Below are 15813 nucleotides of genomic sequence, written 5' to 3'. Positions count from 1 at the left end.
AAAAGAATAAAACAAAACTGAAACAGACTCATAAATACACAGAGCAAACTGATGGCTGCCAAGGGAGGACTGTTGGGGAGCTGGTTGGAAGAGGTGAAGGGATTAAGAAGTACAAATTGGTATTTACAAAATAGTCAGGGAGAATTCAGCATTATTTAAATAAATATATTATGGATCCCTAATATTAGAGTCACTTTGGTAAAGGATGATGTGTTTCTATTAAATGGATAATTCGGTTAAAGACACAATTTAGGAATTCTTCCTTGACATTGCTAATTTTACCACCCTGAACTTCTGAACCACAATGTAATTAGAGGATTGAGCTGAGGTGTGATTGTATTGCATAAATCTCCTCACTTTGCGTCTGCAAATATTCTGGGAGACATAACTCCTACGACGTGGTATTTACCTTGAAATAGCAAACTGAAAATAACTTGGTTCTATAAAAGGAAAGTGTGTTCAGTAGAAATGCCTGTTACCTGTAAAACCAACATTTTACAAAGCTTCAGTTGCCTGCTTTAGGAGTCTTTAATACAGTCAGTCCTCCATATTCATGGATTCAAACAATCATAGATCAAAAATATTTGTAGTAAAAAGTTAAGCTGTTGCTGATGTGTACTAGGTATGTAGTTAGGTCTATGATGGTTATGTCTACATTGAGCATGTATAGGCTCTTTTTTCTTGCCCTTATTCCCTAAAGAATACAGTATAACTATTTATATAGCATTTATACTATATTAGATATTATAAGTCATCTACGGACGACTTAAAGTATATGAGAGGATGTGTGTAATTTATAGGCAAACACTTTGACATTTTATATAAGGGACTTGAGCATCTGCAGATTTTGGTATCTGTAGGGGGCCCTGGAATCAATCCTCTGTGGATACTGAGGGACAATGACTCTTTAATAATACAAAACACGATAAGTTTTCTGCACTTCAACAAATTCCTCTGGGAAATTTGAGTATTTCCATAGAAATTATTCTACTACTCTACATTTCTTTTAATATGATGAACAACTTATTGCTAACATTTGCCGAATACCCAAGACAGCTGAATTTTTTAAATGACATTCTGGAAGTCTTCTACACACTCTTTAGGCAAATGGTACTAACTACAGGATAGATATTGGGTATGAGTCCATACATCCACATACACTATACGAATACTAACTGGAAGAGAAAGAAGCTTTGTACATTTGTCCAAAATTTCTGTATTAATTAATCATAACCAATCCACTAACACTGGTATTCAAACAATTAGCATTTAAATTATGAACAAAGTAATTTTAATGTAAAAGAAAACACAAATGATTATGGTTATCCATTGCAATTTAATGTTTATTATATTAAAAATAATTTTGTAAATTAATATCCATTCCATAAAACATTAATTATAATGTTCAAATATAAGTAAAATATTTATTGTTCAGTTATTTAAAGATAGGCTCTCAAAATGATGTCTTGACTTTTGTAGCTCTCATTTACAATGGCCTGAATTGGGCCTATGCTAATGTCAAGAGACACAAAGTAAAATTTTACATGTAACAATAGAAGGAACTGATAAACAACTACCCCTTTTCTCATGGAGACCTTGAGCTCAGCATCATTAAGCTGATTAGAGAAATGCATATCCCAGACGTCACATATCCAGCTCCTTAGTTATCCGATATAAACAATAACAAATGAGAAAATTGGGAAGCATGCACACCAGGAATTAGTGGAACAATGAAATAACCCGCTCTGGGTGCTTAGGCATAATTGATATTTTCACAGAAAGAAATCAGGCAAATTTTACTATATTATGTTGATAATTACAGTTAAACCATGGGAAAATCATACCAAATACAAAAAATTAAACTTGTGTAACAGCAAAAGCAAAAGTTTCAAGCAATTCTATCCTTCCTTAAAGACCAAACATGAACATGCTTTAATGTGTATGTAATTTACATAAGCTAATCTTTACCTTTTGTTTCCCATGTTACGTAAAAAAATAATTTTACTCTGATCACAAGCCATCTGGATCAAAGCTGAAGAGGTAGCATTTTACAATATTATTTTGGTCTCAGAATTTGAATTTGACAATTATAATAATTGTCAAATATTGTCAATACTGTCAATTTATAATGTAACAATTATTATAAATAATTTGACAATTATTATTCCTGCAAATAAATGAGACTCAAAGTATAACATGGGCTAGAATGCTTTTGAAATTGTATATATAATATGCTTATTCTGTGCTCTCTCCTCAAAATAGCAAACACATAAATCCTCAAAAACATGGCATGAATGGCCCACGTCCAAAACATCGTATGCTTTGATGTTTAGCTTCAGAATCCCTTGCACAGAGTATCTCTGCCAGTCCTAGCAATCAGTTAGTTGACATGCAAGATAAAAACCCATTTGTCATCTTGCCAAAGAACTACAATAACAATGTCATAATTCCCAATATGAGTATGAATCAATAATTGGATTTTATAAGAGAAAAGACCAACTTACAGATAACCCAAGAACATCAACTATATGGTTACAGCTATTTTGATTACGTATAAAAAACATCCTTATGAAACAATTTATAAACTTTACAAAATCTATTATATTTTATGTTTTATTTCTTCATTGCTTCAATCATTGACAAGTAAGAAAGGTCAGATATTTTATGATTTATCATTTATACACTAAGAATGGTGGATAGACTTTTCTAAGGCTCTTTTCTAGAGTTCAGTAAAAAGTAAGCACTTTCTTACAATCAAAAATCACCATTAGGTAGAATGGAGGAATGGATACCTTGCAAAGCAGTAAATGAGCTCATATCCATGAAACCTTTATTTGAAGATAGAATGATCATCTAATTGGGATGTAGGAATGCAAAGTACAGCTCTGAATGAAAAGTTGGATGAAATGATTTTTAAGGTTACTTCCAACCCTAATACAATGTAACTCTGTGGCAGAATGTCTTGCCAGACTACAAATTTTATCAGTTACTCCAGGTACATGAGCTAATATTTTAAAATCATAGTCCCAACAAAGCTTAATATTACTTACCTCTGCAACTTTGAGAAATTCAGAAACTCTTGTCATTCTAGTCAGAAATCGTTTGTAAATTTCTAGAGCATCTTTACATTGTCCTTTCTTCATTTCAAAAAACTTTTCTAGAAGAGATGGACATTTTGAAAAGAGTTTTATACTTGATTTTATTAAAGCTTATATTAACAGTATTACTTAAAACTTAAATATGTTTGAATCAAAACATTTGGCACTAAAATCTATGAGGTTCTAAGCACCTAAACAAGGGGACCTAAGTAGTTTAAAAAAGGTGTTATGCTGTAAGGTATGTCACATGAAACAATTTAAATAATGAAAACACAGTTAAAGCAGAAGAACATAAGAATTGTCACAACAGATTCAATTCATGACCCATATATAGCAGTATTCTGTTTTGGAAAACAGTATCAAATTCTTTATAACAATCTCAAAAGTTATGACTGCATTCAACAGCATTCTTATTTTTTTACTAGCTCACTATAAACCAATAATTTACACATCATAAAGCAATCATCTATAAAGTTCCCTGAATTAAAGAATTCTCTAAGTTATCTACACTCTGTATAAATTGATACTTCCTTTACTGACCATAAATTAATTCTTTCAAACATTATAAAGTGTCTTTTAGTTATGAAATAGTGAAGTTTTGTGAAAAACATTTGGTTTACTAAACTCTTCATGACCTTCCAATCTATAATTCTATCCTCTTGCTCAACCTGTAGCTTTCTAGACAGAAAAGCAGAGGATCCATTTGCTGTTGTTCTTTTCTGCACTCCCAAGATTAGATTAGACTTCACAGTCACTAAGGTATATTACACTAAGCTCCATTACAATTGCAGCACGAGAGTGTATTTTTCTTCACAGTTTTGAAGAAAACCAGCAGTTTATCAGTGTTTTTGCCAGCCAGTCATTCATTAAGTCACTCAGTCAATAATTATTGACACTGCAGATGGAGATATAGTAGGCCAACGTCTACAACAGAATAAAGGCAACGTGGGTCACAACCGATGACTCAGTATCTTCATTATTTAATATCGGCACATGGTTAAACACATGCTATTTTTGTATTCTCCCATACTTTAAAGTCCTTGATTTCATTCAGCATGTAATTTTACTAGCTCAAAAGTATTTTTAATTTTTTCAAGAAAGGTTTAATAATATATAATTACACAAAGAACTAATTATTGAGGGTAGCTACTCCTGTTGACAGTCTTTTCGTAATTTTACGTTTGGCACGGACCACCCCTGTAGGGTACTCAAGGGAAGCAAAAAGATCAAGAAAATAAACACATGCTGTGTTCTACATGTAAAGATTTGAGAAGGAAGTGAGTCTTTTAAAAAATGGCCAAATCTAAGGATACTTTCTTCTTCCACTCTATCCTGGTTTTTAATGATACAGATAGAATTGTGACATGATAAAGGAACAAATCTTTTTTAGTTTAAACTTTTGAAAATAAGGACTTATTCTGGTAAAACATACTTTCATGCAAAACTAAAGATCAGAATAAAGGCAAGGACTGAAATAATAGATTTGGGACTCATAATAATGGAGATAATAGGTTTTCCAGTGAAGAACATACTACAGAAAGGGAACGGTAGATGACTAGAAATTAACTTTAGCAAAAGCTCACATTTAGGAGAGATACGGAAGAGTAAGATCAGTCAGGAAATGAAAATGGGAAAATCTGTTTTATTTGGATTACCGATAAACTCTCCCACCTGAAATAAAGGTAACTGGTTTTGAACTGCATATTATGGACAACAATCTTTCCCCACTGAAGGTAAAACCTCCAAGAGCACTGTATGCAATGTGGGTGATTGGCTCAAAAACCTCCATTCTATTTTTTCCCCTAGACTCATGGAAGGCAGGGTTCTGGACGAAAATTTAGTTCTGCAAGTCAGACAGACCTGTGGAAGATCTGGAAGGTGAAACTGAGGCAGAAGCTTGTCTTTCCTGTACCTTTTTAGCTGCTTCTTAACACAACTTTTATGATCCTGGAAATGTGAGATTATCTTTTGGCAGCATTCTACAATCTACCCACCAGCTTCCTGGGTTTTGAGGAGTAATGATTATGGTCATAGCCACTTAATCTGGCTCCCTACCACCTGGATTATAGCTTCTGGGATCCATTCTCCAGTTTCCTAGGGTTGCAAAGCAGCAGAGGTGGTAGCGGCAGCTTCTTGTTTTTAGCATATATTAAAGAGGTGGCCTCAGTAGTCGCATCCCTAGTGTGTAAGAATTTACTATTTCAGTAGTCATCTCAGGAGGCTGAGTTTAGAACCAGTTCCTGTAGGCTTCCAATAATTACATAAGTACACAACTCCCTTTATTAAATCCCTTTTATTTAGAATATGTAGATTGGTTTCTGTTTCTTGAACAGACAATAGTACTAAGTACAAGAAGTGATTGTAGAAATCAGACCCTCAAAAATGGGAATCTGGGATTAGAGATGTAATCCGATTGGATTTTGAGGCAGTGATGAGCACCTGCAGCTATTGGAAAATTGGAGTCTCATAGTCTGTGCTGCACAGGAGCAAAATAATTACTTAAATGATCATCTATCATTTTCTGAAATGAACACCCGGAATGAAGCTTATCAAACCAAGTAACTGCTGGGACACACCACCATGATGGGAACAAGGCAAGCAGAACCGTGTGTGGATGGCTGCTCTTTACTGGAAAGCTTAAAAGGAAAATGAGAACACAAGATTTTAAATTATTGACTCAAGGCTCCATTCAGACTGGGGTACTTTAAGCTTCCCTAAAATAACCTTAACTCTTGCAGACACAGGGCTGTCACAGCTGAAAGTCAGATAGAGCGTCTAATCTCATGAGCTGCCAAATTATAACATATGTGGGTAAGTGAAATTTCCAGCCTCACCATGGTCTCCTTTGTGAAAGTTAAGATATTAATTATGAAAGAAAACTGGAAAAAAAACCCTTGGGTAGATTTTAACCCAAATGAGCTATACATGCTGGAAAAATCTTCTCCCTCTCAATTTCAAGAAGCTGGTCCTGCCTACCTTGGAGAGCCTGTAAATAACCCACCTCTCATGAGGGAATCAAAATTCTCCTCATGCCCTATCTCTCTACTTCTTACCCCTTCCGCCTGCGAAGTGCCTCAGTACCTAGAATGAAATTAGAATCCAGCAATTCCAGCATGCTTGAGGGAGACCAGCACAAAATCTGACCCAGGAGGAAAAAATATACATACTAAAAGAAGTGCAAGATTTTGTAAATTTATGTTCGCAATAGGATTGTCAGACAAAATGCAAGACACTACGTTAAATTTAAATTGTAAATAACAAATAATTTTTAGTATGCGCATGTCCCCAATATTGCATGTATTAATACAAAGAAAGTCATTTATGTTGATCTGAATACAAATTTAACTGGGCGTCTTGTATTTTTTCCCTCTTCTGAGCAGAAATCAAGGATTATTATATTAGATTTTAGAGTGTAATTCATCATCTATCAATTTGGGTGAACATACCAAAAAGTGGGGATTCAAAATGCTAGCCTGAGCACCTAGAAGTGGCTCTAACACACTGGTTTACAAACTGAAGTCCCCAGACCAGCAGCAGTAGCCCTGCTCAGGACCTTATTAGAAATACAAATTCTCAGGCCCTTCCCCAGACCTACTGAATTAGAAACTCTGGGTTAGGGTCTAGCAACCTGAATTTCAATAAGCCCTCCAAGTATTCTTGAGGAAGATCCTAGAAGCATAGCCAAGGCTCTTTTTCATCTCCTGTAAAGGAACCATTATCAGAGTGACTATGCACAGGGGAAAGGGACATACTTTTCAGGGACTCACGAAGCTGATGCTACTCAGTGGGGACCCAAAATGTCACTTACGTTCTATCAATCTCAGCAGAGGTTTCATGAGGATTAGGGGATAAAGGAAAACTCTGTCCAGTGGGTGCATGAAAATATCTGTGGTTATTTCCCCAATTTTATGTATAGTTGGAATAGATATACTTTGAAACTAGCAAAATCCTCCCATTGGTTTCCTAATCTCTGCAAAGATACAGGGCGAGCATTCCATCATATCTCCAGTTAACCTGAATATCTGGTTTGTACAAAAGATGAATAGACTGTAGAGATTAACAGTAGGTTACTGTAAACTTAATCAGTGATCACCCCCTACTTGCAGAGGTCCAGATAATGTCCGCCTTAGCAATGTAAAATCAGCACAGTTCCCGACAGGCAGCTATCAAACTAGCAAATTCTTTTATCTCTATCCCAATAAACAGACCCCATCAAAAGTAGTTAGCTTTCATCTTGCAGGGATGCCAGTATACTCTCACTGTCTTATTTCAAGGATATCAACTTCTCTAGCTGTCATAATCCCAGGGGATATCACTTTGATGACATTAGGCTGCTTGTATCTAGTGGGCAAGAATTTCAGGTATGCTAGGAGCCTTGATAAGACACATGCAAATCAAAGGGTAAGAGATAGAATTTATGAAAGTTCAGGGACCTGATACCTCAGTGAAGTTTCTGGAGGTCCAAAAGTCCCCTTTGTGTGCAAGACAAATTACTACACCTTGTCCTCCCTATAACTAAAACGCAAGCAAAAGTTTGCTAAGCTTTTGTGGTTTTGGTGGTAACTTGTACACAAGCACGTATTGCTCTAAATAGAGTATCTGCTATGGTGTCAAACATAAATAGGGTCCAGATGAAGGGAAGGCTCTGCAACTGCTCCAAACTGGGGCCACACGGGCCTTTGTTCCAGCAGATCTGAAGGCACTCAAGTTGCTGGCAGCAGACCCGAATGCTGCAGAATGCCTCTGGCACACTAGAATAGGATAAGAAAGTAGAAGAAGCTCCAGTGCCTTGGAGCAGAGCCACGGCTGCTTCAGACAGTAACTGACACCCTTTGGAATATTTGCTCTTGGCTTGCTTCTAGAGACGTAAGATTCTGACCACAGAATATCAAGTAATTGTAAGATCTCAAGTATTATACCAAACCATAAAGTTGGACAAGTGCACGAGTGCTCCATCATGACATTGAAGCTGTACATCAGAGATCAGCCTCAAGCACATCCTGAATACCCATGTAGGTTGTAGGAACAGATGGCTCTTATTCTCAGGGTACCTACGCTTCTGTACTGACATTTCTCCCTCAAATCACACCTATGACCTCTGGGGAGTTCCCTATCACCAGCTAACTGAAGAAAAATAGACCTCAAACTTGGTTTGGAGATGGTTTCTCATGCTGGCACCAGCTGAAGAGGTTTGCTGAATCATTACATCCCCACAAAGGAGTGGCCTTGACAGTAGAAAGAAATCTTGTATTATAAGCCAAGCTTCAAGCAATATATCTATCTGATTTTCCACTTTATGTTGAAGGGAAGATGGTGAGATGTATGGAACTACAGGAAAATATGTGCAGTAACTAACTGCTGGCCTGGATAACCACGGACTTGGAAAACATAACATTGGAAGATTGGTGGAAGACAGTCTTGAGAAAAGGTAGTGGATAGACCTTTCAAACTGAATCAAGAGCATGAGACTATTTTCATCCCTTGCAAATGCAGACCAAAGGGCATATACAGCACAGAAAGGCTCTCAGTAATTGGAGGCTAGGAGGGATCTATAGGTTGATGAACGACGTGTCCATTATATCAGAAATGGAGGCTATGAATAGGTTCAACAACACGGGCTGATATATGCGCTATCATTGCTAAGTCTTAGTCTGTCCAAATTCAAGATCAATGCTGCACTTCCACCATAGCATTATACTCCAGGGAGTATGGAGTCATCCACCAGGTAACAGGATAAGGATTAATTCCTAGGGAGGAGAGAAGCAATCTCTATACTGTAACAGACAGTTTATCCTGGATATGGATTTACCATCTCTGCTCATGTTGCTCTGCCAGAACCACCATCTGGGGAATTACTCACCATCATGGTATCTCACACAACACTGCCTCTATTTTTACTGCACAAGAAGTGAGACAACAGACTCACCCCACAGAATTCATCAGTCTTAGCACGAATCCCATCAGTCCAGAAGTAGCTGGCCTTACATAATGATGAAATGGTTTGCAGAAGAATTCATTTCAAACCTGCTCTATAAATATACTTTAAGAAGTCAGGGATTCTAGTATGTACTCTGAACTGTTGATCAGTATATGGTACACTGTTCACCACAGCTAGAGTACATGGGTCTGAGAATCTAGGAGCGAAAGTGGCCCCTCTCACTATTAATGACGTGGCTTCTCGTTTCCTGCACATCCCCAGGATGTGGTATCAGTGGTAGCTGTTAGCAGAGATGAGCAGTTATTTATTGTTATGGGACTTATTCCAAGACACAAACCTAGAACCTACTCCTTCAGGCATTCTAGAATTTCATAAGCACGAAAATCCCTGTATGAAATCCCTTCCTCCTTAAAACGTCTAGAGTGCTTTCCGTTTCCCGCACTTAATCTTGACTGATGTCAGAATCCACAGATAAATGGGACCTGAATGAATTATACATTTAGATTTTTATGTATTTCGCCTGCAGTATCCAAATCTTTGCATTCTTATGTCTTTATTCAAAGATACCATTCAGTAGTTCTACCTACCAAGTAAGTTAATAACTCCATCATTGTAGCAAGCAAAAAGTTTGATAAGATCTTTGAAAAGAAGCATAAATGCAGCATTTATGACACCATTTGTTAGCTCATTTGGATGCACCTAGAAGGAAATGAAAATTTAATATGTTAAATTATATCATCAAATGACAGTTTTTCTCAGAGCACATTAAAATATCTTAAATGATTACTAAGAAATTCATTCATATTCTATAAATGTTGTATAATTCTTTTAGTAACCCTACCAATATCAAAAGATAGATTTCATTTTTTTTTGCTTCAATTTAATACAATGAAGTGAGTCCTATTAATTATAAGACACATACATTCTATTTGATCAGTGAGCTATAGATTACTCAAATCCAGCTTTTGAACATCCACTCGTTTTTTGCTTTTACTATGTCACATTACATTCTTCTAATTCCCCTACGGAATATTCTCTGAGGAAGGGTTCGGGCTCCAGGGGCCTGCAGTGACTCAGTGAGGAAGCATAGCATGGGGAATAGGTTACCAGCTGCCCCTGAAACAATTCTTGAGACTCACAGCATTAACCCATCCGCCAAATACTCTAATCACCAACACAAAGAAGAAGAATCCCCCAATCCTTGTCCACAACTTCTCAAGCTCTGTTCTTTTTCCCTTTATGACTTTTCTCCTTTAAGATAGTAGTACCATTACTAAGGGCAAGAAAGGCAAACAAGAATAAATGCGCAAAAAGAAAAACAAAGTTGAGAGAAGTAATTCCATAAATACCTAGTGAAGTCCTTACTGTATCATCTGTCAAAAAACAAGATGATTTGCTGCTTTTACTGAAATGTCATAGGAGCTGGGTGTTGTGACTAAGGCTCAATTATAGATTAAACCATGCAACTGTAACAGACTTTAAGTTATTAATATTTGAGGAAAATTGCTTTAAACAACCACCAAAATAGAGGAAAGCTAACAATGTGAGTTAAGAATCTTACTACATGTCAGAATATTTTATTTTAATGAATCAGATGTTTATTTAAACTTGTTATCATGAAATAACTGTAAATCCATATGCAGTTGTAAAAAATATAGAGATTCTCATGTACCATCTACCCATTTTCTCCCAATGGTAATATCTTGTAAAACTATAGTACAATATCACAGCCAGGATATTGATATTGATACAATCTACCAGTCTTATTCAGATTCCCTCTATTTTACTTGTGTTCATTGTGTGTGTGTGTATGTATGTGTGTGTGTATGTGTGTGTGTGTTCAGTTTTATGCAGTCTTATCACATGTGAGGTTAGTGTATTTACTACCACAACCAAGATACAGGTATAGTTTTAAGAGACCAGTCATGTTGGTATTGCCAAGAAGAAGGACCAAGAAAGAACAAAAATAATTCTCTTTGGTGGACAATATCATTTAAGCAGTCTCTATAAAATGGCTTCTAACAGCAGGTGGCGTTGCTTAGCTTCCTGAACGTACATTTGCAGCTACATCCTCTCGAACACAATAGGCCACTACCATCCTGCTCCAAACATGGGGTTCCAAGAACACATCGCTGATGTTTTTCCATGATTTAAGTAAATACCCGGTAAACTGCTCAGACAATCTGGGCAGCCCAAATCATCTCTACTGTGCTAACAGCCTAAACTAAGTGTTTATTTAATTCGTTTCAATGAGGGAGATCAAAATCTGCTTCCTGAGGATATTCCCAGCTTTATCTAGAGCCCACCTTCAAATAAAAGACAATATTGATTGTGTGAGAAACGCTTGCCAGTGAGATACATACATCAAATTCAAGCAGTGCATCAATCTGCCCCTGTAGTATTGGCATACTCTTCAGTAGCTTCTCAGGAGCCATTGTCCTCATTACGCCATCAGCCCTACAATTTTTTTAAAAAGAGAAAGATAAAACTTCCTCGTATATGGAAAATTCAAGACCACATGCATTGTTCTAAGCTGTTTTTCCCCTATTTCCTCGTTAATTTTGTGGGATTATTTTGAGACCCGAAGAGGTTATATTCGACTTCCCTCTCTATTCTACTTCCTCTTATCTGTTCTCTTTCTTCAACCACACAGGCAATGCTTTCTTTCACATCTGCACTGCCTTTGGGAAGAAAGCAGTGTGGTCTGGATAAAAGAGGTCAGCTGAATTTCTGAAAGGATTTTTCTAAATCTATAACAGAGATAATACTATTAAAAATGCAAGTTTCCTAAATGTCAGTGTGTTTCTGAGAAAGGGAGTGAAAACATGTCTTAGAAGTCTTCCAAACCTGTAGGACTGGGAGTACAGACGTTACACTATGAAGCATCAGTGAAGAAACATGCATGTGGATGTGCGTAGTTTGGCCATAAGGAGCTAAGAGCTTCACTAGCTGTAGAGATCACAACTGGAGGTTAGTGGTGGAGGGTGTGTCAGAGAGGGCACTGAACCCCGTATCACCCACAGGTCTCTTAGGGAGTCCCTGTATCCAGTGATGGTCAAGGATTCGCAGCACTGAAGTAGCTGAGGAAAACACCGAAGTGAAGTGAACAGGCTGATAATGACAACTTTCAGGGTCTTTCCCACTTCAGCGGTAGGGAAAGCACCCCAAACTGTCCTTACGTGCCCATGAACAGGTGCAGAAGTTTCTAAGAAGGCTGTGGACCTGTGGTAGAGAGGCCACAATGCAGGTGGGAACATCAACAATGGTTGCCCAGGGCTATGTTAAAAGTCAGCGGATGGTGTATGAACTGGAATAATCTCTAATAAGAAGGGGAAGAAGTAAAAATCTTATTTTTAAAAAATTAAAGTTTATTGGGGTGACAAGTGTAAGTAAAGTTACATAGGTTTCAGGTGTACAATTCTGTAATTTTATAAAATGGTCATCCACACGAAATCAATTTATTTTAAATAAGCAAGTTTATATTGTTTACTACCATGATAAAAAACAAGCTCAAAGTTAAGGTTAGGTGAGCTATTAGGAAAATAGAATTTAGCTTTCTGTGTGGATTCTTGAGACTAAAATATTAAGCCTCGTACACCTACAACACCTTGTCATTATTTCAAGTTAGGAACAGATACAAGATTTGCACAAACTTTTGGCTGAACACTTGTGATTAAATTCAAACATCTTTTTAGAGGGAAATACATGTTAATTATTAATTAAAATGCAAATTTTCAATGAGGCTTAATTAATGGTTAGTATTAATGATTAGTACAATTATAGTGTGTGTATGGGCATGCATGCACACGTGTGAAATTCTAGGATGGTATGACCTCTCAAAAACAGATCTCTACTGTATACACAGTTCAGTTTCACCTCAACCAAAATACATTGAAATAACTTTTGTGATCTATACCTACTGTACTTCTAAATGAACTATATTTAAATTCTCCCCATTTAAAATTTAAAGGTATATGTGTTTTTAAGAATTGTGCATTCATTTAAACAAATAAAGTTATGCCATGTCAGCTCTGATCAGAAAGACAGATTTCCTGCATGAAAATATAAATAAGGTATGCATATTGCAACCTCAAAGCTAACTTTTATAATATTATTAATCAAGTTTCTTTTTTCGGGTGATTGTAAACTTGTCCTTCATAAACAAAATTAGTTGGCATTTAAGCTTAGTTAAAATAAAGGCTGCTTCAAAAACTTATTCTGCTCAAATAAGTTCATATAAGAAAGAACAAAACATACCCTTTTTTCACTCTGGCAAAATCAAATGCCATCTGTCTGTAAGAGAAAGCCTTTTCATTCAAATATCTACTATAGCGCCTTATAAAGGTAGACATATCATAACCTGGGGGATGGAGCAGAAGAAATTAAACTAATTAATAAAATACCTTCAATTGTGCTTTGCTTAGTATCAATTTTTTTAACTCCCTAAATGTAAATAATTCTAGAATGAGGTCAATAAGTGTTATCAGATAGGCCTCATTTAAAATCCTACTACAGGAAAAAATACTTTTGGCATGAGACATTCCAGGAATATTCAGATAAGTTATGCTACCTTCCTTGTACAGACTGCTCTGATTTCTCCTTGCATTTTTGTTCACTGTTTCAAATAACCGCCTGTTTCAGACTTAACAAGTGTAGCTCTCTGAAAACTATCCACTTCCTTGGTGTGTGCTTGTCTCACACATAATAGCAACCTGTAAATATGACGAATGAACAAATGATTGCAATTCGAATTTTATTAAGTTATAATGAACATTTCTTTAAGACTGGAATCTTTTTTTTTTCAATTCACAAAGTATCTTTCATTTCATTGCTTCCTGCACCTTCATAAACAAACAACTGTGGGTCTAACATATCTACTTTTTAAGGTAAACACTGAAAAAGACACACGTAAAATCAACATATAATTTATATGTGAAGTTATCTAACAACAAAATATTTTAAAACCACTAAACTATATGCTTTTACACTTTTTCATAAGCACCCAGGGGAACTATCAATTACAATGATTTTGGATTAATAACCTCACTTCAAAAATAAAAATAATCTGCATCAAAAACATTAGCAACAAAATAATAAAACATAAGTATTCTCACCATGGGATCCACTTTTGTCCAAAAAATTGCTGAGATTGAATAGTGTATTTCTAGAGGCCAAATACTGAATAAATCTCTGAAAAACAAAAATACTAGAATTAAACAACAATATTCTCAAATCATACCTTTAAATAATTTCTGATTCTAAAGGGAATTTTTTTATTTTTTACACATTCTCACTATGATCTCTTTTCTTTCAGTTATGAAGCTTCCTAGTCTGCTTTCTCTGAGGGAGGAATAAAAGACTAAATAAAACTCACTGAATTAGAATTAAATTATATGATCTTTCATTTCTGTATATAACAGAAACACTGCAATTTAATAGGACTCAGTAAGCATCCCATATAAAATGGGTAATTTTTATTTTATTAATATTTTCCAAAATTAAACATTTTTATAACAGCAATTTTCAGTTAAAGGTACAAGGAATATTTCTCATGGGAAAAACAATCTTATTGTTCCTTTCTCCTAACATTTTTGCCCACTAATATATTTACATGGTACATACATTTTAGGCACCAGTAATATTCAATAGTTCAATCCAAGAAAATGCCTAACTTAATTTTCATTTTTTGAAAATAGCTAAATAGAAGATTAAAATTGTACTCTAGATGATTTTCAACCATAGATTTTCCCTTTTTCTCCCAATTGGTGGAAATGCAAAGTGCCTTAAGTCATCACCATACTCTTCCGTAAAAGCCTCCCTCCTCCATCAAGGAAAGAGAAGTTTACTTAGTTTACCTCATTTCCGTGCACCATGAGATGATGTGTTGTGACTAAAGCTTTAAATACAACCACCCAGCTACTGTTTGTTGCCCGCTCAAAGAGCGTGTCGGCCATCTGAGGAATATTAACATTGGTCTCATTGGTAGCCTGGATCAAATCTATGAAAATAGAAGATATCAATTAATGGTATTAATTGTTACATACAAAAATTCATTTCAAATTAAAAATTTTTAAACCTATTTACTAAAATATGAATCTGAAATTGCTTTGACAATAGCTCATAAAATGTAAAAGAATTAAACTGTAATATTTTCACACATATTTTTGTGGATACATAAATATATTTGTTACCCAATGTATTTGTTTTCTCTTGAACTTATCTTTTCTATTGAATCCTCTTCTGTACCCTTTTCTGATGTCATTTATCTCTTTTCTGATACCAATGCCATTTTTGAAAATTACAAACTCCAGGAAAGCTAAGCCTCATATTAATCTTCTTTGTTTTCCCTCCAAGCACAATTGCTTCAAATATGTGGACACTTACTCTATGCACCATTTGAAGTCAATAACATGAATGTATTTTTTTTGAAATACTATAGCTAAAAGCATACTTCACTTGGATTTTAATCTTGATAGATGCTAATAAATACAATCTTGACATATGCTAATAAATACACTTGTCTTTGTAAGTGGCAGAATGAGAGCAAATGGCAAGTAAAACAGGAAAGAATTCTACTGCAACCATCTAATCTTTTACAGAACATCATGCATGCACTAAATTACTATAATTTGACTTGAATTGCTAAGAGAGTAAACTTTTAAAATACACTCACCATCCACATCTACATATAATCAGTATGATTCCAGGTGTATCTCAGGAAAAATTATTTTATATAGTGGCCAAGAGGGGCTGCCTAGCACTCAGAAAACATGGTGG

The 15813-nt window shown here is 35.6% G+C and overlaps 1 protein-coding gene across 13 annotated transcripts in view; it reads right to left on the bottom strand.

Annotated features, from left to right (window-relative positions):
• SNAP91 (synaptosome associated protein 91) overlaps positions 1–15813 on the bottom strand; it is a 139161-nt gene that overhangs the window by 83912 nt on the left and 39436 nt on the right. For all 13 annotated transcript variants that reach the window (XM_081040042.1, XM_081040041.1, XM_081040039.1 and 10 more), the window contains exons 3-8: positions 14892–15034; positions 14151–14226; positions 13294–13396; positions 11400–11493; positions 9624–9735; positions 3051–3157 (exon numbers count right to left, since the gene is read on the bottom strand). In XM_081040042.1, the coding sequence (XP_080896168.1) occupies positions 3051–3157; positions 9624–9735; positions 11400–11493; positions 13294–13396; positions 14151–14226; positions 14892–15034 (635 nt within the window). The remainder of the gene's footprint in view (positions 1–3050; positions 3158–9623; positions 9736–11399; positions 11494–13293; positions 13397–14150; positions 14227–14891; positions 15035–15813) is intronic.

The sequence above is a fragment of the Rhinolophus hipposideros genome (genome assembly GCF_964194185.1).
Source record: "Rhinolophus hipposideros genome assembly, chromosome: 3".
Classification (NCBI taxonomy): Eukaryota; Metazoa; Chordata; class Mammalia; order Chiroptera; family Rhinolophidae; genus Rhinolophus; species Rhinolophus hipposideros.
This window is presented reverse-complemented; position numbering and strand designations above follow the sequence as displayed.